The sequence below is a fragment of the Podarcis raffonei genome, chromosome 10 (assembly GCF_027172205.1).
Source record: "Podarcis raffonei isolate rPodRaf1 chromosome 10, rPodRaf1.pri, whole genome shotgun sequence".
Classification (NCBI taxonomy): Eukaryota; Metazoa; Chordata; class Lepidosauria; order Squamata; family Lacertidae; genus Podarcis; species Podarcis raffonei.
The window spans coordinates 67,917,323-67,933,107 of NC_070611.1; the positions used below are offsets into that span (position 1 = coordinate 67,917,323).

The 15,785-nt window shown below is 47.2% G+C and overlaps 1 protein-coding gene across 4 annotated transcripts in view; it reads left to right on the top strand.

Annotated features, from left to right (window-relative positions):
- Positions 1-507: 507 nt before the first annotated feature.
- SFMBT2 (Scm like with four mbt domains 2) overlaps positions 508-15,785 on the top strand; it is a 74,095-nt gene continuing 58,817 nt past the window's right edge. The window contains exons 1-2 of one of the 4 annotated variants that reach the window (XM_053407176.1): positions 508-568; positions 14,588-14,748. In XM_053407176.1, the coding sequence (XP_053263151.1) occupies positions 14,643-14,748 (106 nt within the window). In that variant the 5' untranslated portion in view covers positions 508-568; positions 14,588-14,642. Of the gene's footprint in view, positions 569-609; positions 627-14,116; positions 14,749-15,785 lie in introns of those variants that run through there. The other 3 variants (XM_053407177.1, XM_053407175.1, XM_053407178.1) reach the window with 3 other exon arrangements.

Below are 15,785 nucleotides of genomic sequence, written 5' to 3' on the forward strand. Positions count from 1 at the left end.
GAAATAAAATCCCAGGCTCAGACTGCAATCCCCATTTAGGATTGTGCTGTAAAACTGCTTTTGCGGATTCCACCCCTATTACTCATGCCTGCACACAGCTGCGAAATGGGTTCAATATTAAACCCCTTGGAAGGCGTCCCGACTAAACCCGCAACAGGACGGGACTTCATCCCGAAGCGCGCGTCCTTCGGGCGTGCAAAGCTGTCACGCTTACTCGGGAGTAAGACTCATCTCTCCCATTCCGCGGGGGAATTTGCACGACGGGGACTGGAGACGCTGTGGGCGCACGGTGCGCGCGCGCGTGTTTGGCAACTGTGCCGGGGGATTAAAAAAAAAAAAAGGTCAGCGAAGGAGCCGGCGCGCAACCCGGCACACGCTCACACACACATAGGCGCACACACGCCAAGTACAAGCGAGTGCGAGGCATGCGCATTGAGCGGATGCCATATTGGAAGGAGTGTGGCGGCGGCGGCAGCGGCAGCGAGCGAGGCGGGCGCGGATCGCGCTGGCGGGGGCTGCGCCCCTTCGACGCGGGGGAGGGATCGCGGGGGAGGGAAACTTCGCGCAGGTAAGGCGCGGCCCCGCGCAGCGGCGCGCGGACCTACCCGGGCTGCATCTAACGGAAGGTGGGTTTTTCCCCCCCTCTCTCCCCCTTTTCTTACGGAGAAGGATGGAACGATCGCGGTGGTTTTTTTGGGGGGGCCGGTTTCTCTCTCTCCCTCCCCCCCCCCCGATTTTTTGGGTTTATTAGCATGCGTTCTTCTTTGCGCAGAAAAAGCTGACAAGGACCCCCCTAAAAAGCAAGTTATTGCAAAGTGATTTTTTTTGGGGGGGGGATGTGTTTTAATCTGGCCGTTCTGCTAGAAGTCCGTCGTCCCCGCTTCGAATGCGCAGCCCGATCCTGTGCACGCTTACTCGGAAGTAGTAAAAGTGCCTCTCTCGTCTTTCCTCCTGCCTGAGGTTGCAGGCGGGCCGTGCTATCCTATGCATGTTAACTCGGAAGTCAGCCCTTCCAAGTTCAGGGTTCTCCTACGTATTATTGTGCGCCCGATCCTATGCATGGAGTTCTAGGCGCGCCTAAACCCGCGCTTGATTGTGGGTGACATCACGCTGGGGTGCATTTCTTTGGGGAGGTGTTGCGCTCCAATATGCACGCTTTTTTTCTCTAGGGTGTTCCGATCCATTGCATGCAATTGGACCTACTTCTGCGTAAAGATGCATCGGGTCGGCTGCTGGTTGTGTGTGCGCGCGCGGGCGGGCGCGCATTTTTCTCTGTGTTGAGGTATTCTTTTTCCTTTTGCAAGGCACGTTTTTGGATCTGTGCCCTAGCGATGAGAGGAATGCGCGGCTCGTGTTTAATGTCATCGCGTGGATACTCCAGTTCCTATTTGGAAACGCGCCAGATTAACCAAAGGCTGGCCCCCCTACCTTTTTTTTGGGGACATGCTTATCTCATAAAAAAAAAACCTAATGTGATCTCGGCTTAGAATTTACTGAAAGAAAGAAAAAAGAAAAAAAAATACAATTTTTGAGTCAGTTTCATGGAGCGGGGGGAGGGAGGGACGGGAAACTGAGACGGATCAATGGAAGACAGATTATTAGATATGTGTATAAAATCGCCCCAAACTAATTCCCGGCCCCTCCCCCCTTCATTGATTTAGTTCCCTTTATGTAACTGCGGTATAAATGGGTATTTAAAGAGGTTTGTCAGTTTCAACATGGCGGGTTTCAGGCTTCTCTACAAACTGAAAATAAACACGTCCCCCCCCTAAAGTGGAGTAGAGGAAGGCGGAGAAAAGCGTGTGTTCCAGTGTAATCTACGCCATCCTATGTAGGCACATTACTTGGGCGTAAATCCTGCGGAAATCTCTGGGGCTCCTGAGTAAGCATGTTTAGGATCCGGCTAGGATAGAGCTAGTTCCAGCTGCGATCCTAAAGACGCCGGCAGCCCGAGTTCTCTAACCTGCTGATTTTGTCGCGATCTGCTTACGGGGGGGCGGTTAGAGCCGTGCAGCGCAACGCAATCCTATACATGCGCACTCAAAACTATGGATTGCACCCTCGGTCCCGCCTGGCGCGGTAGGGTTTACTTCGGAGTAAGCTACACCGGATCCAAGTGCAGGCAAGTGTCGCTGCAACTAGGCAGACGGCCCGATCCTGGCTGCCTCAGAAACTCACCCCCCCATTGTATCCTACGGCGCTTGCTCCGGAGTAAATGATCGCAAGTTTGGACTGAGTACAGTTCTGCATCTGCTTTTGGTTTCGGGCTCGTTTGTTGGCCAGGGATCCTTGCGGGCTGTAGCTCACAACTGCGCAACATCTGTTTGGCATGCAGACGGTTCAGTGCCTGCCATTGAAATCTTGGAGAGTCGCTGCCGGTCAGTGCCTGTTGCGTCCAACTATCTCAGTAGTATGGGCACTGACCGGCAGCGGCTGCAGCGGTGAAACCCCGCACAAGTTGGGATTTACTTCCAAGTAAAGGAGATGTTTTTTTTTTAACTTTACAAGAAAGGAGATCCCCGACTAAGCACCAGGAAGACTTTTCCGACTGTAAGAGCTGTTCGCCAGCGGAACGGTCTCCCACTAGAGCTGATGGACTCTCCTTCCTCGGAGGTTTTAAAGCAGAGGTCGGACTACAGGTCTGACTCTGTATAAGGCTGCAATGTGGTGCCAGTTGTGGGTGCTTTAGTTGAGATACCTGCCTTGCACGGGGGTTGGACTAGATGATCCTTGGAGTATCCCTTCCAACTCTACAGTCATTGGATTCTAAGTAGACGTGGGCTGCGCACGTAGAGCTGGCAGGATCCTACCCATTTGAGATCTTATCTGCGGGAAAGCGCCTTAACGATCGACAGAGACCAAAGTCTGGGAGAGGACGCAGGGAGCGAAGCGGGCGGGGATGGTGTGGACTTTGGATCCGAATTTTTGGGGGGAGATCAGCCAAGATAGCCGTCGAATCACGGACTGGTCGGTCTCTTACTCTTGCGGAAAAACAGCAGGCTGTGCGCTTTTTATGAAGATGTGCCTCCGGGTTCTGGAGAAAGCCTTTGCTTGCTAAGTCTGATCCCATCGTCAAGATGCAAAAAGCGTCTGGACTCGGGGGACCTTGGAAGTTGCTTTTTAACCAAGTCTAACCATTGGAGCCAGCACTGTCTACTCTGACTGGCAGAGGCATTGGGATGCCGGAGACTGCGCCCTTAAAGCTATGGAGGCGCTGCCCCACCGACCTCAGTCTACCCCCGCCTCCCTTCTTGCTTACAACCAGCGCCCTCCTCCTTTGTCTCAGTTTTGCGCTGAGAGGCAGTGTCGCCTAATGGTTAGAGCACTGGACTGGGACCTGTGAGACTCAGCCATTTAGCTCCTTGGGTGACCTTGGGCCAGGCACCCATCTCCCAGCCAGACCTACTTCACAGGGCTGTTGTGAGGAGGGAGGACCATGTGCACCATATTGAGCTCCTAAATAAATAGATAGATGATGATAGGTAGATAGAGCTGAACTCCGCAGTGAAGAAGACAAAATTAGCGCGAGTGGGCTCAGCGTGTCATTGGCTCTGGCGCCCCCTGCTGTTGGGCTCCCTGCCTTCTGCCCTATCAGTTCCAATGGGTACCAACTATTACAAGTTCTTTCCAAATTGGAAAATGGGAAACTGCCTGGTACTAAGCCAATCCGGATTGAGCGTTATCTCTCGCCGCTATCCATCGGGCTCCGGGCTGTCATATTCTCAGCCTTTACCTGGAGATACCGGGGATGCAAGCTCCTGCGTGGAAAGCAGGTGTCCGCTGCCCCAAATTTTGCTCTCCAAAAAAACCGCATGCGGTTATGATGGGCAGCCGAGCCACGGTTTCTGGAAGGTCGAGCCTCTTTTGCCAACCCTTTGCGGTGACTACTCAGAAGTAAAAAAAAAACCTCCCTGCGCTTGGAAAGGCTTGCTCCCGGGTGTGTTTGCAGGATTGCAACCTGCGTTGCCCCTAAGCGGTGTGTGTGTGTGTGTGTGCGCGCGCGCGCGCATCGCAGCCTTGTAGTTGGGTTACTCCGAGCAGGGTTGCAACGCTACGCGCCTTTCCCTGCTTTTTAACTGCGCCTGATCCTACTATGCATGTTGGATTTGCGGGGCTGACTCCGAAACAAAGCGCGCAATGCACGATCCTGTGCGAATGTCCTTAGAAGCAAGCCCATTGCGTTTAGCGGTCTTTACTCCCGAGTTACCTTACGCAAAGAAGGCTTGCACACGTAAATGTTCGTGGAGAACGTAAAAAGAATGCAACTACTGTACTTAAAAAAATAACAGCCCTGCAACCCGATCCTATGCAGTCCCTTACTCGCGGGTAGACCCCGTTGAACTGAGACTTGTTTCCGAGGAAGCATGTCTGCGCTGGGAGGAGAGACGGGCGAGGAGGAAAAAGGAAAACCGCCGCGCGGCTGAAGTTGCGCGGCGCTGCGCGAGCGCCTCCCTCTCTGGATCGGCGCAAGGAGAGCCCCGCCTTCTCTGCGTGGTAGAAAAGAAACTGGATTTCTAAAAGTATAATTCTAAAGGCGCTGGTGGGCGGCAGTCTGCTTTAAAAGCAGGGCGGAATTTCTCGCCGTTTGCTAGAGAACGAGGGTTGGGAAGTTTTCCCAAAGTCATGTTTTGAATCACTTTGCAAAAATAAAATTAAAAAGTTGGGGGAGCGGGTCACTCGTGCACTAGGACATTATATATATATATAATCTCGCAGATTGATCACCAGCCAACAGTGAGGCTAAGGGGGGGTCGATTTTCAGTCGCGTTGCTGGAACGTTTTTTTTGTTTTGGAAGAACTTTCTGTGTTTCCTTCTTTTGCAAATTCCCATCAGCAACAAGGCAGGGGAGCCTTTTCTGTGTAAGTGGATCTGCCGCCTGCGGGATTGGATTGCAAGCCCCGGCAGAGGTCACCCTTTGCAACCATCTGCTGTTGGAGGCACACCACATCTGCACCAGATGTGCAGGTCCTCCCCTTTAAAAAAATCCTCAGCCAGTTGTTTCCCAGGACTTGGATAGCTGCTACCCTTTCACAGCCTCTTCAGACTTAAAACTGGGCTTAAGGCATCACTTTTGTTTGCAAAAAAAAAAAAATTGCCTTCTATGTCGTGAAAATGTTGAGATTCTCAACCCTCCACCAGCCCCCCTCTGAGTGGTGCAGCAATAAAACTGCTAGCACCTTTGCAAAGCTAAGCAGGGTCTGATGTGGTTTCAGATTGGATGGGGAACTGCACACGGTCTAGGGGGGAGCAGATCGAGTAAAATAATTAAAAATACTTAACTATGTATGGAAGTGAAAGCTGGACCATAAAGTAGGCTGATGGTGGAAGAAGTGATGCTTTTGAATTCTGGTGCTGGAGGAGACTCTTGAGAGTCCCATGGACTGCAAGAAGATCCAACCTCTCCATTCTGAAGGAAATCAGCCCTGAGTGCTCACTGGAAGGACAGATCCTGAAGCTGAGGCTCCAAGACTTTGGCCACCTCATGAGAAGAGAAGACTCCCTGGAGAAGACCCTGATGTTGGGAAAGATGGAGGGCACAAGGAGAAGGGGACAACAGAGGACGAGATGGTTGGACAGTGTTCTCGAAGCTACCAGCATGAGTTTGACCAAACTGCGGGAGGCAGTGGAGGACAGAGGTGCCTGGCGTGCTCTGGTCCATGGGGTCACGAAGAGTCGGACACGACTAAATGACTAAACAACAACAACTAAAAAATAGAAATAATCAGAATATTTGAAATTGAAATGCTCCCTGTGGTCACTTGGGTACATATTCTAGCAACGCAAGTAGCTCGGTTCTGGAACAGGACGGGTGAGTGTCCTGGCCCCCCGCCCAACATAAATCCTGGCTACACCCATGGGACGGCATGTTGAGATTCCTGCATTGCATGGGGTTAGACTAGATGACCCTTGGAAGTCCCTTCCAACTCTACAATTATATGAACCCTCGTCACGACAGATTTTACATGAATCTCAGGGGTGAGTGATTCAATTGCCTCAAATGCAGACGTACCAGAGGCCTCTGTTGTAAAGAGGAAAGGCTGGAGCAGCAACTCATGCAGAGATGCGTTGGGCAGACTCCTCCGGGAAGGAAGTAAATCTGGCTGTGTCTCAGAGTGTCAGAGTCACACCTAATACAGTAAGGTAGCAGAATCCGCCCACCTCTCAAAGCAGCTGGTTTTGGGAAGGAAGCATGTTCAGAACGGTAACTCATCGCAGAGACACAGTGGGCAGCCTCTTCTCTGGGTGGGTCCTTTGGGCTCACAGCGCCTTTAAATTTATGTAGTTGACTCCTCACAGCATCCTTGTGTGAGGGTGGTGGCTGGAAGGGGAGCCTGGAGGGGAAATTCATCCCGGAAAGGATAATGTTGACAAAAGAGAATCTGTGAAAGTTGGGTGGAGTCAGGCTGGGACCCACCTGTGTGGGCAAGTCTTTCCAAGACCACGAAGCCTTGAGCATCTCACCCCGAGGCTCTGTGTTCGAATCTCGGCATAGCCATAGGAGGACAGAGGAGATACTACTCTTTTTATTGGAGTGCCAAGAAAGGGCTTTGCAGCAGCAATCCAATTTTCAAAGCAAACTTGGTCTGGACGTGTGGCTAATTAAATAGCTGCAAGTCATTGCAGAAAAAAAAGCTTTTTGGGAAGGCGTGTGGGAATTGTATCTGTGAAAAAGGAGTTTCAAAACAAAATAAAAAAATTCCTTCCAGTGGCACCTTCGTGACCAACTAAGTTTGTTATTGGTATGAGCTTTCGTGTGCATGCACACTTCTTCAGATACGTTTGCATGCACACGAAAGCTCATACCAATAACAAACTTAGTTGGTCTCGAAGGTGTCACTGGAAGGAATTTTTAAATTTTGCTTCGACTACGGCAAACCAACATAGCTACCTACCTCTTTCTACCCTGGTGTTGCTGGTGATTCCATAGAGGACCGCTCACATGGTTGTAGAATATATTTTTGGTTCTTTGGGCTGAACATAACCTCTGCAAGGATCTCAGGGGATTCTGCTGGGTAAGGATGGAGAGCTCTGTCATGAGACTCTTAATCTCAGAGTTGTGGGTTCGAGTCCTACCCTGGGCATTGCAGGGAGTTGGAGTAGATGACCCTTGTTCTCCCTTCCTACTGTAAAGTTCTATGATGCGGTGATTCCTTTCAGCGGCATCACCAGGGTGGGGGTGTAGCACAGAGGTCTGGGGCTCAGCAGACTGGGTAGAAGCCCCCCGCAACACAGGGCTGGATTAACCACATGTTCAAATAACCCTAAAGGGTAAAGGGACCCCTGACCATTAGGTCCAGTCGTGGCCGACTCTGGGGTTGCGGCGCTCATCTCGCTTTATTGGCCGAGGGAGCCGGCGTACAGCTTCCGGGTCATGTGGCCAGCATGACTAAGGCGCTTCTGGTGAACCAGAGCAGCGCACGGAAACGCCGTTTACCTTCCCACCGGAGTGGTACCTATTTGTCTACTTTCACTTTGATGTGCTTTCGGACTGCTAGGTTGGCAGGAGCAGGGACCGAGCAATGGGAGCTCACCCCGTTGCGGGGATTCGAACCGCCGACCTTCTGATTGGCAAGCCCTAGGCTCTGTGGTTTAACCCACAGCGCCACCCCCATCCCCAAATAACCCTTATTAATGTCTAAAGTGTTGCCCCCCCCCATAAGCTCATCCGTACGTCCAGGGTCTAAAATTTCCAAACCACCCCATGCCTTCTTTTATTTTTTGTTAAAAGCACATGAGTTTTCAGTAAAGATTTAGAGCGCTTCGCCACTTCAAATGCTTGCCGATATTAAATTAAAAACTAGAAAAGGACAGCGCAGGAATGTTAGGGGTGGAAAAGGATTCTTTCAAAGTCTTTCAGTCGGTTCTTAAGAAAGTGGAAGGTGGTGGGAAAGAGGGGAAAAGGAACTCATTTTTCCCCTGGCACAATATTTTGTAACATGCTGCAATCTATTAATTGGTTTTGTGAATCATAAACATGGTTAATTATGGGCGTTCTTTCAGCTGATTATACATTTTTAGGAAGTCCCCGTTTTAAAATAGGCATCTCTGCCTTTTTTTTTTTTTACACCTAGGGAGGAACAGCACATTCTTTTCTTTATTTTAGTTTTTAAATAAGCACGAATGTTTCTTTATAATGAATGGTACTATAGTTTATTTTATTTTCCTGTAATTTTTGATATCAACTTGGAAAGAAATTAATAAAATGTGTTCAAATGACACTACATAACATAAGCTTGCTCAGGTTCCCAGTTCCCAAGCCGTAGAAGCGCTTTTCAAGCTGAGTACTTAGAATTGTGCTTGGAAACAAATTAAGTCTGTGTATTTCTTGAAGGTAGGGACGCGGGTGGCGCTGTGGGTTAAACCACAGAGCCCAGAACTTGCCGATGAGAAGGTCGGCGGTTCGAATCCCCACGATGGGGTGAGCTCCCATTGCTCGGTCCCTGCTCCTGCCAACCTAGCAGTTCGAAAGCACACCAGTGCAAGTAGATAAATAGGTACTGCTCCGGCAGGAAGGTAAATGGCGTTTCCGTGCGCTGCTCTGGTTCGCCAGAAGCGTCTTAGTCCTGCTGGCCACATGACCCGGAAGCTGTACGCCGGCTCCCTCGGCCAGTAAAGCGAGATGAGCGCCGCAACCGCAGAGTCGGCCATGACTGGACCTAATGGTCAGGGGTCCCTTTACCTTATTTCTTGAAGGGGAAATTTCATGTGCAGATTTCTCTCTCACACACACCTCCCCTTAATGACAAACTGCAGCAGTGGAAGTTTTCTGTGCCATGTGCAACTGTAAGAAGAGGTGAATTCAGTTCTCCTTTGCTTCTTACAATCCTATGCAAACCCTTTTCAGATGTCTTGAAATCCACCTGCCTCTTCTCCATTTCCAGAGAGATGGATATGGAGATTGCTGTGGTTAAGATAGCTTGTCTCCCATACTAAGGGATCACTTTCCATAAGTCATTTAAAAAGCATCATTTAAAAAGCAACCACACTCTTTGAAACTATTGTTTTCACCTGCATGTAAATGTATGCAAATTGAATCCCTCAATGAATCAAACAAAATTCATACGCTTGATTAAAGACTCCTTAAAAGCTGAGTGACGGCCTTCATAATGTGTGCTACAAACTTCATTTCGCAGGTAGAAGGAGTGCTTTTTTTAACTGGAGCCAAAATAGCTAGCGGTTAACAGAAGTCAGCTATGGTTTATGGGGGTTTATAGAATCCTAACATCACCTTGCCAACAGAGGTCCATATAGTAAAAGCTATGGTTTTCCCAGTAGTGATGTATGGAAGTGAGAGCTGGACCATAAAGAAGGCTGATCGCCGAAGAATGGATGCTTTTGAATTCTGGTGCTGGAGGAGACTCTTGAGAGTCCCATGGACTGCAAGAAGATCAAACCTCTCCATTCTGAAGGAAATCAGCCCTGAGTGCTCACTGGAAGGACAGATCCTGAAGCTGATGCTCCAAGACTTTGGCCACCTCATGAGAAGAGAAGACTCCCTGGAAAAGACCCTGATGTTGGGAAAGATGGAGGGCACAAGGAGAAGGGGATGACAGAGGACGAAATGGTTGGACAGTGTTCTCGAAGCTACCAGCATGAGTTTGACTAAACTGCAGGAAGCAGTGGAAGACAGGAGTGCCTGGCGTGCTCTGGTCCATTGGGGTCACGAAGAGTCAGACACGACTAAACGACTAAACAACAACAAAGCTTTGAAATGGACCAAAAAGACACCTAGCCAACACAGAAAATCTGCTACATCCTTGGCTGCATATACATTGCTTTAAAAACTCCGATCATTAAACCTGCTCTGGGAGAGTACAAGTAATTCAGCTCAATGAATTCATGGAGAAATAGGTTTTCTTGGGGATGTATTAGAACAGCAAATGCATTGGGATCATAGAATCCTAGAGCTGGAAGAGACCACGAGGGTCATCTAGTCCAATCCCCTGCAGTGCAGGAATCTTTCTGCCCAATGCGGGGTTCGAACCCACGACCCCGAGACAAAGAATCTCGTGCTCCGCCAACTGTGTTTTGTTTGGCCGGCCTTTTTATCCAATTTAATTTGTATCTCCTGGACTGAAACACATAGCAGAACATGATTTTTATTTATAGATCCTTCATTGCTCTCAGAAAACTTTTCTTTTCTCTCGGGCCGTTGGCTAATTAAATAATCCATGGCCTTTTAAAATGTGTGGGGTGCATGTGTGTGTGTGTTAATGTTTTTGTTTTATTATTATGTTCCCCCCCAAAGATAACACACACACACACACACACACACACACACACACACACACACGTGTGTGTGTATATACAGTGGTACCCCGCTAGATGAATGCCTCGCTAAACGAAAAACGTGCAAGATGAAAGGGTTTTCTGATTTTTTGCCGCTTCGCAAGACGAATTTTTCTATGGGGTTGCCGCGCAAGACAAAATTTTTTTCGGGTTCTTGCAATTTTTTTGCTTTTTCTTAAAGCCGCTAAGCCGCTTATCTGCTAATTACCGCTTATCCGCTAATCCGCTAATAGCGGTGCTTCGCAAGACGAAAAAACCTGCAAGACACTCGCAGAACGAATTAATTTCGTCTTGCGGGGCACCACTGTATATAAAAAATAACCAAAATTCCCAATGATTCCTTCACATAAAATATAACATCTAAATTACAACAGCTACTTATTTATACACTTAATTATAAAACCCACCACCCAGACTCCACTTCCCTCCACAACAATTCGACTTCTTTATATTTCTTTCTATCTCCCCCCCTTGCATTCTATAATAAATTATTTTTGTTACATTCTGAATTTTTCCTTCTTTCTTTATTGGTTTTGTTATTGCTTACGTTTTTTATTCTAAGCCTATTAGCATGTCATTTTTAAAACAATATTTTGACATATAATCTTTGAAATACTTCCACTCCATTCTTAACTTTTGATTTGATTGATATCTTATAATTGAAGTTAATTTTGCCAATTCTATATGGAAATCTCAGGACACACCAACAAAGGAGGAGTGGATTTGTAAATGTTTTATTACTATGTTATGCATTTTTGTGGTTTTATATTGTAAACCAACTTGTGATTCTCGGATGAAGGGCAGTCTAGAAATCACCACCACCACCATCATCATCATCATCTTGCAGTACTATTCTCGGCTCAGAAATTTGCCCAAACTGCATTTACAGATGGCCATTCAACCTCTGCTTAAAAACTTCCACGGAAGGAGAGCCCACCACCTCCAGAGGAGACCGTTCCCCTGTCGAACAGCTCTTATTGTCAGAAAGAGCACCTTCCTGATGTTTGGTCGCAATCTCCTTTCTTGTAACTTGAAGCCGTGGGTTCGAGTCCTGTGATAATGCAGAGCCGTATGCCATTTTCAGATTGGGACACGGTTGGCGCTGTGGGTTAAAGCCTCAGCGCCTAGGACTTGCCGATTGAAAGGTCGGCGGTTCGAATCCCCACGGCGAGGTGCGCTCCCGTCGCTCGGTCCCAGCGCCTGCCAACCTAGCAGTTCGAAAGCACCCCCGGGTGCAAGTAGATAAATAGGGACCGCTTACCAGCGGGAAGGTAAACGGCGTTCCGTGTGCTGCACTGGCTCGCCAGAGCAGCTATGTCACGCTGGCCACGTGACCCGGAAGTGTCTCCGGACAGCGCTGGCTCCCGGCCTATAGAGTGAGATGAGCGCACAACCCTAGAGTCTGGCAAGACTGGCCCGTACGGGCAGGGGTACGTTTACGCCGTTTTCAGCGCGTTTCGTAACTTGACGTTTATATTAGTGCTGTTTCGAAATATTATACAGTCATACCTCGTTACGTTTGCTTCAGGTTGAGCGTTTTCTTTTTATATATATATAAAATATAAAATTTTTATTGATTTTAACATATAAATTATAAAATGTACCACAAAACTTATCACTTATACAATCTTTTTAGACTTCCACCAGCACCTCTGATGATCCACCGTTTTAACCACTTCTTATGCAATTCGTAACTTTATATTGCCTTTACATCTCTTAACAAATCCTCCTCCTCCTTATCCATTTTTGCAATGCTTCCAGTAATACTCCTCACAGAACTTCTTGCAAACCTACAAACGTCGTCTCTGATCTTCACAAATACTTTTCAGATAGTCCGTAAATTTGCTCCAGTCTTCCGTGAATTTCTGGTCCTGCTGGTTTCGAATCCTTCCTGTTAGTTTATCTAGTTCTGCATAGTCCATTAACTTCATCCTCCATTCTTCAATCGTCGGTAATTCTTCTTGCTTCCATTTTTGGGCCAATAATATTCTTGCTGCTGTTATTGCATATAAAAAGAGCTTACATTCATTTCTATTTATATCACGCCCAACAATGCCTAGTAAAAACGCTTCTGGTTTCTTTATAAATGTATAACAGGTTGAGCGTTTTCAGGTTGCTTCCCGCGGCGACTCGGAAGTACCGGAACGGGTTACTTCCATGTTTCTTTTTTTTTTTTAAAGAATATTTATTAAATTTTCCAATTTTTTAAACAAACAAACAATAAGAGAACAAACAAAAACATTAAAAAAGACATAAAGTTCATAAATCATACTTTTAAATAACAAATTTCTCAGACCTCCTCATACTTCTCCTCCTTGTATCCCAATTAAGGTTATTTGTTCAGCAAATCCTTCATTTAAAGCATTACAGCTTATAACATTACCTTATTTTTCAAACCCTTTTTTCCCATCTATGTTCCTTTATATCATTACAGCTAGAAACCACTCAGTTTCAATCCAACACCATTTAACTTTCCTTAATTTTGCAATATTTCTGTAAATAATCCTTAAATTTTTTCCAATCTTCTTCTGCCGACTCTTCTCCCTGGTCACGGATTCTGCTCATCATTTCTGCCAGTCCCATACAGTCAATCAGTTTCATCTGCCATTCTTCCAGAGTGGGTAGATCTTGCGTCTTCCAATACTTTGCGATGAGTATTCTTGCTGCTGTTGTAGCATACATAAAAAAAGTTCTGTCCTTCTTTGGCACCACTTGGCCAGCCATGCCCAAGAGAAAGGCCTCTGGTTTCTTCAAGAAGGTATATTTAAATACCTTTTTCAATTCATTATATATCATTTCCCAGAAAGCCTTAATCCTGGGACACGTCCACCAAAGGTGAAAGAATGTACCTTCATTTTCCTTACATTTCCAACATTTGTTGTCGGGCAAATGATAGATTTTTGCAAGCTTGACTGGGGTCATGTACCACCTGTATATCATTTTCATAATATTCTCTCTTAAGGCATTACATGCCGTGAATTTAATCCCGGTGGTCCACAACTGTTCCCAGTCAGCAAACATGATATTATGTCCAACGTCTTGTGCCCATTTAATCATTACAGATTTAACCGTCTCATCCTGAGTATTCCATTTCAGCAGCAAGTTATACATTTTTGACAAAGTCTTAGTTTTGGATTCTAGCAATTCTGTTTCCAATTTAGATTTTTCCACCTGGAAACCAACTCGGGTTACTTCCATGTTTCGCCACATGCGCAGACACACAAAATGACGTCACGCGCATGTGCAGAAGCGGCGAATCGCGACCCGCACAGACGCAGGTTGCGTTCTGCTCATGTTGCGAACGGGCCTCCAGAACAGATCCCGTTCGCAACCAGAGGTACCACTGTATAACCTTTGACAACAACAGACATAGAAACCTCGCGTTGGAGGAGGTTCCAAACTTCAGAGGGGGACTGGGGCTTGCACTTATAGCTGGGAGCAGGAGGGACCCCCAAGCCGGTGAGCCTGGCGATTGGGACCCCTGCATGGGATGATGGCAGTCTGGGAGAGGACAAGAGACAAGTTTGTCATGCACCCATGGCCATCATACCACAGCTGCAATGTCAAGGGACGATTCCTGTGAACGATAGACTTCTGTGCAAGCAGCCTCCGGAAATTCTGTGTCTTCATGTTTATTTGTCGACTGAGAAATCAAGAGGGGCTGCCCCACTGAATTTCTTCAGGGGGGGAGAAATTCTCTCATCAGTTTTTCACGGGCGGGGATCGCCATTAGTGGCGGCAATTTGCACAGCTTATTTTTCCGCCCCCACTCTAAGCATTTTTTTGTGGAGGGAGATGTTGTTTCAATTTTAGAGACGAAATTAGGAACAAAACTCACCTGTCAGGTGGCGGTAAGGGACCTGGCAACCCCAAATGTTTGGCTAAGGCCGGCCAAAATTTCTGGGCCCTGGATCACGTGGCTAGGCTGGACACTTGATTGGACGGGATTGGATTAGATTCCTTCCAACTCTGCAATTCTATGATTCTAAGAATCTGCGAAGTCAGAACGTGTTTCTGAGTGGGAAAGGTCTGTCCCTCCATCCTTGCCATCTTCTGCCACAAATTACCCAGAAGCTTTCAGGCTATCTCGTTACTCAAGCCAATGTTAGTGGTACTCTTGAGTAGATTCATTGAGGTTAATGGGCGTGATGACTTAAGTTAGGACCATTCATTATGGTGGGTTTGCTCCAAGTATATCTGGAGATAATCTTTTGCTCCGAGGGCCAGGTGACGTGACAGAGAGCAGGGGGAGGGAAATGTGGATTGATTACTGAAAGGTCTTCTTCTTCGCCACAGGAAGGCTGTGCTTCGTGATGATGAATTAGGGCTCAGAGAATCCTTTCTCTGAGCAATGGAGAGAAGAGAGTCTGTGATCTTCAGCATGACAGAGACGCGGCGCCTCTCCTTGGACGAAAATACAGACCTAGCCAACGGGGAGGCTGAACAGTTTGATTCAGGTGGGCTTTTTATTTTTGGCTAAGCTTTATGAAGGGACACGGGTGGCACTGTGGGTTAAACCACAGAGCCTAGGACTTGCCGATCAGAAGGTCAGCGATTCGAATCCCCGCGACGGGGTGAGCTCCCGTTGCTCGGTCCCTGCTCCTGTCAACCTAGCAGTTCGAAAGCACGTCAAGTGCAAGTAGATAAATAGGTACCGCTCCGGCGGGAAGGTAAGTGGGATTTCCGTGCGCTGCTCTGGTTCGCCAGAAGCGGCTTAGTCATGCTGGCCACATGACCCGGAAGCTGTACGCCGGCTCCCTCGGCCAATAAAGCGAGATGAGCGCCGCAACCCCAGAGTCGGTCACGACTGGACTTAATGGTCAGGGGTCCCTTTACCTTTACCTTTAAGCTTTACGAGCCGGGGTACTGTAGCAGTTAAGATGATAATAATAATAATAATAATAATAATAACAATAATAATAATAATAATATCTATACCCCGCCCTCCCCAGCCAAGACCAGGCCCAGGATGGCTAACACCAGATATAAAAACAATTGATTAAAATACAACTTAAAAACAAGATTAAAGTACACCATTAAAATGCAGCCTCATTTCAGTAGAAACTCAAATCAAAAACTTTTTGGGGATGAAAACCTCAAATCTTCACCAAGGCCAACTCTCCAGACTGGTCCTACATGGGCCAAAAAAAAGCCAGCCAACAAGTATTTGAAGGAGCCATGTGTGGCTAGATTCAAGTCCCTACTCAGCTGTGAAGGTCGCCAGGCAACCGTGAGCCAATCCCGAACTCTTGGCCTAGCCTACCTCACAGGGATGTTGTGATTAGTGACAGACTAGGAAGAACAGTAACACACTGCCCTGAGCAATCGGAAAAGAGCTGGGATATAAATAAATACAGCTAATACACAGGGATGGAGAAATCTGCCCATTTTGGTTGCTCCCCATTTCCCAATTTTAAATTCGCTTCCCTGCATCAGTTCACTATTATTATTATTATTATTATTATTATTATTATTATTATTATTATTATTAAAA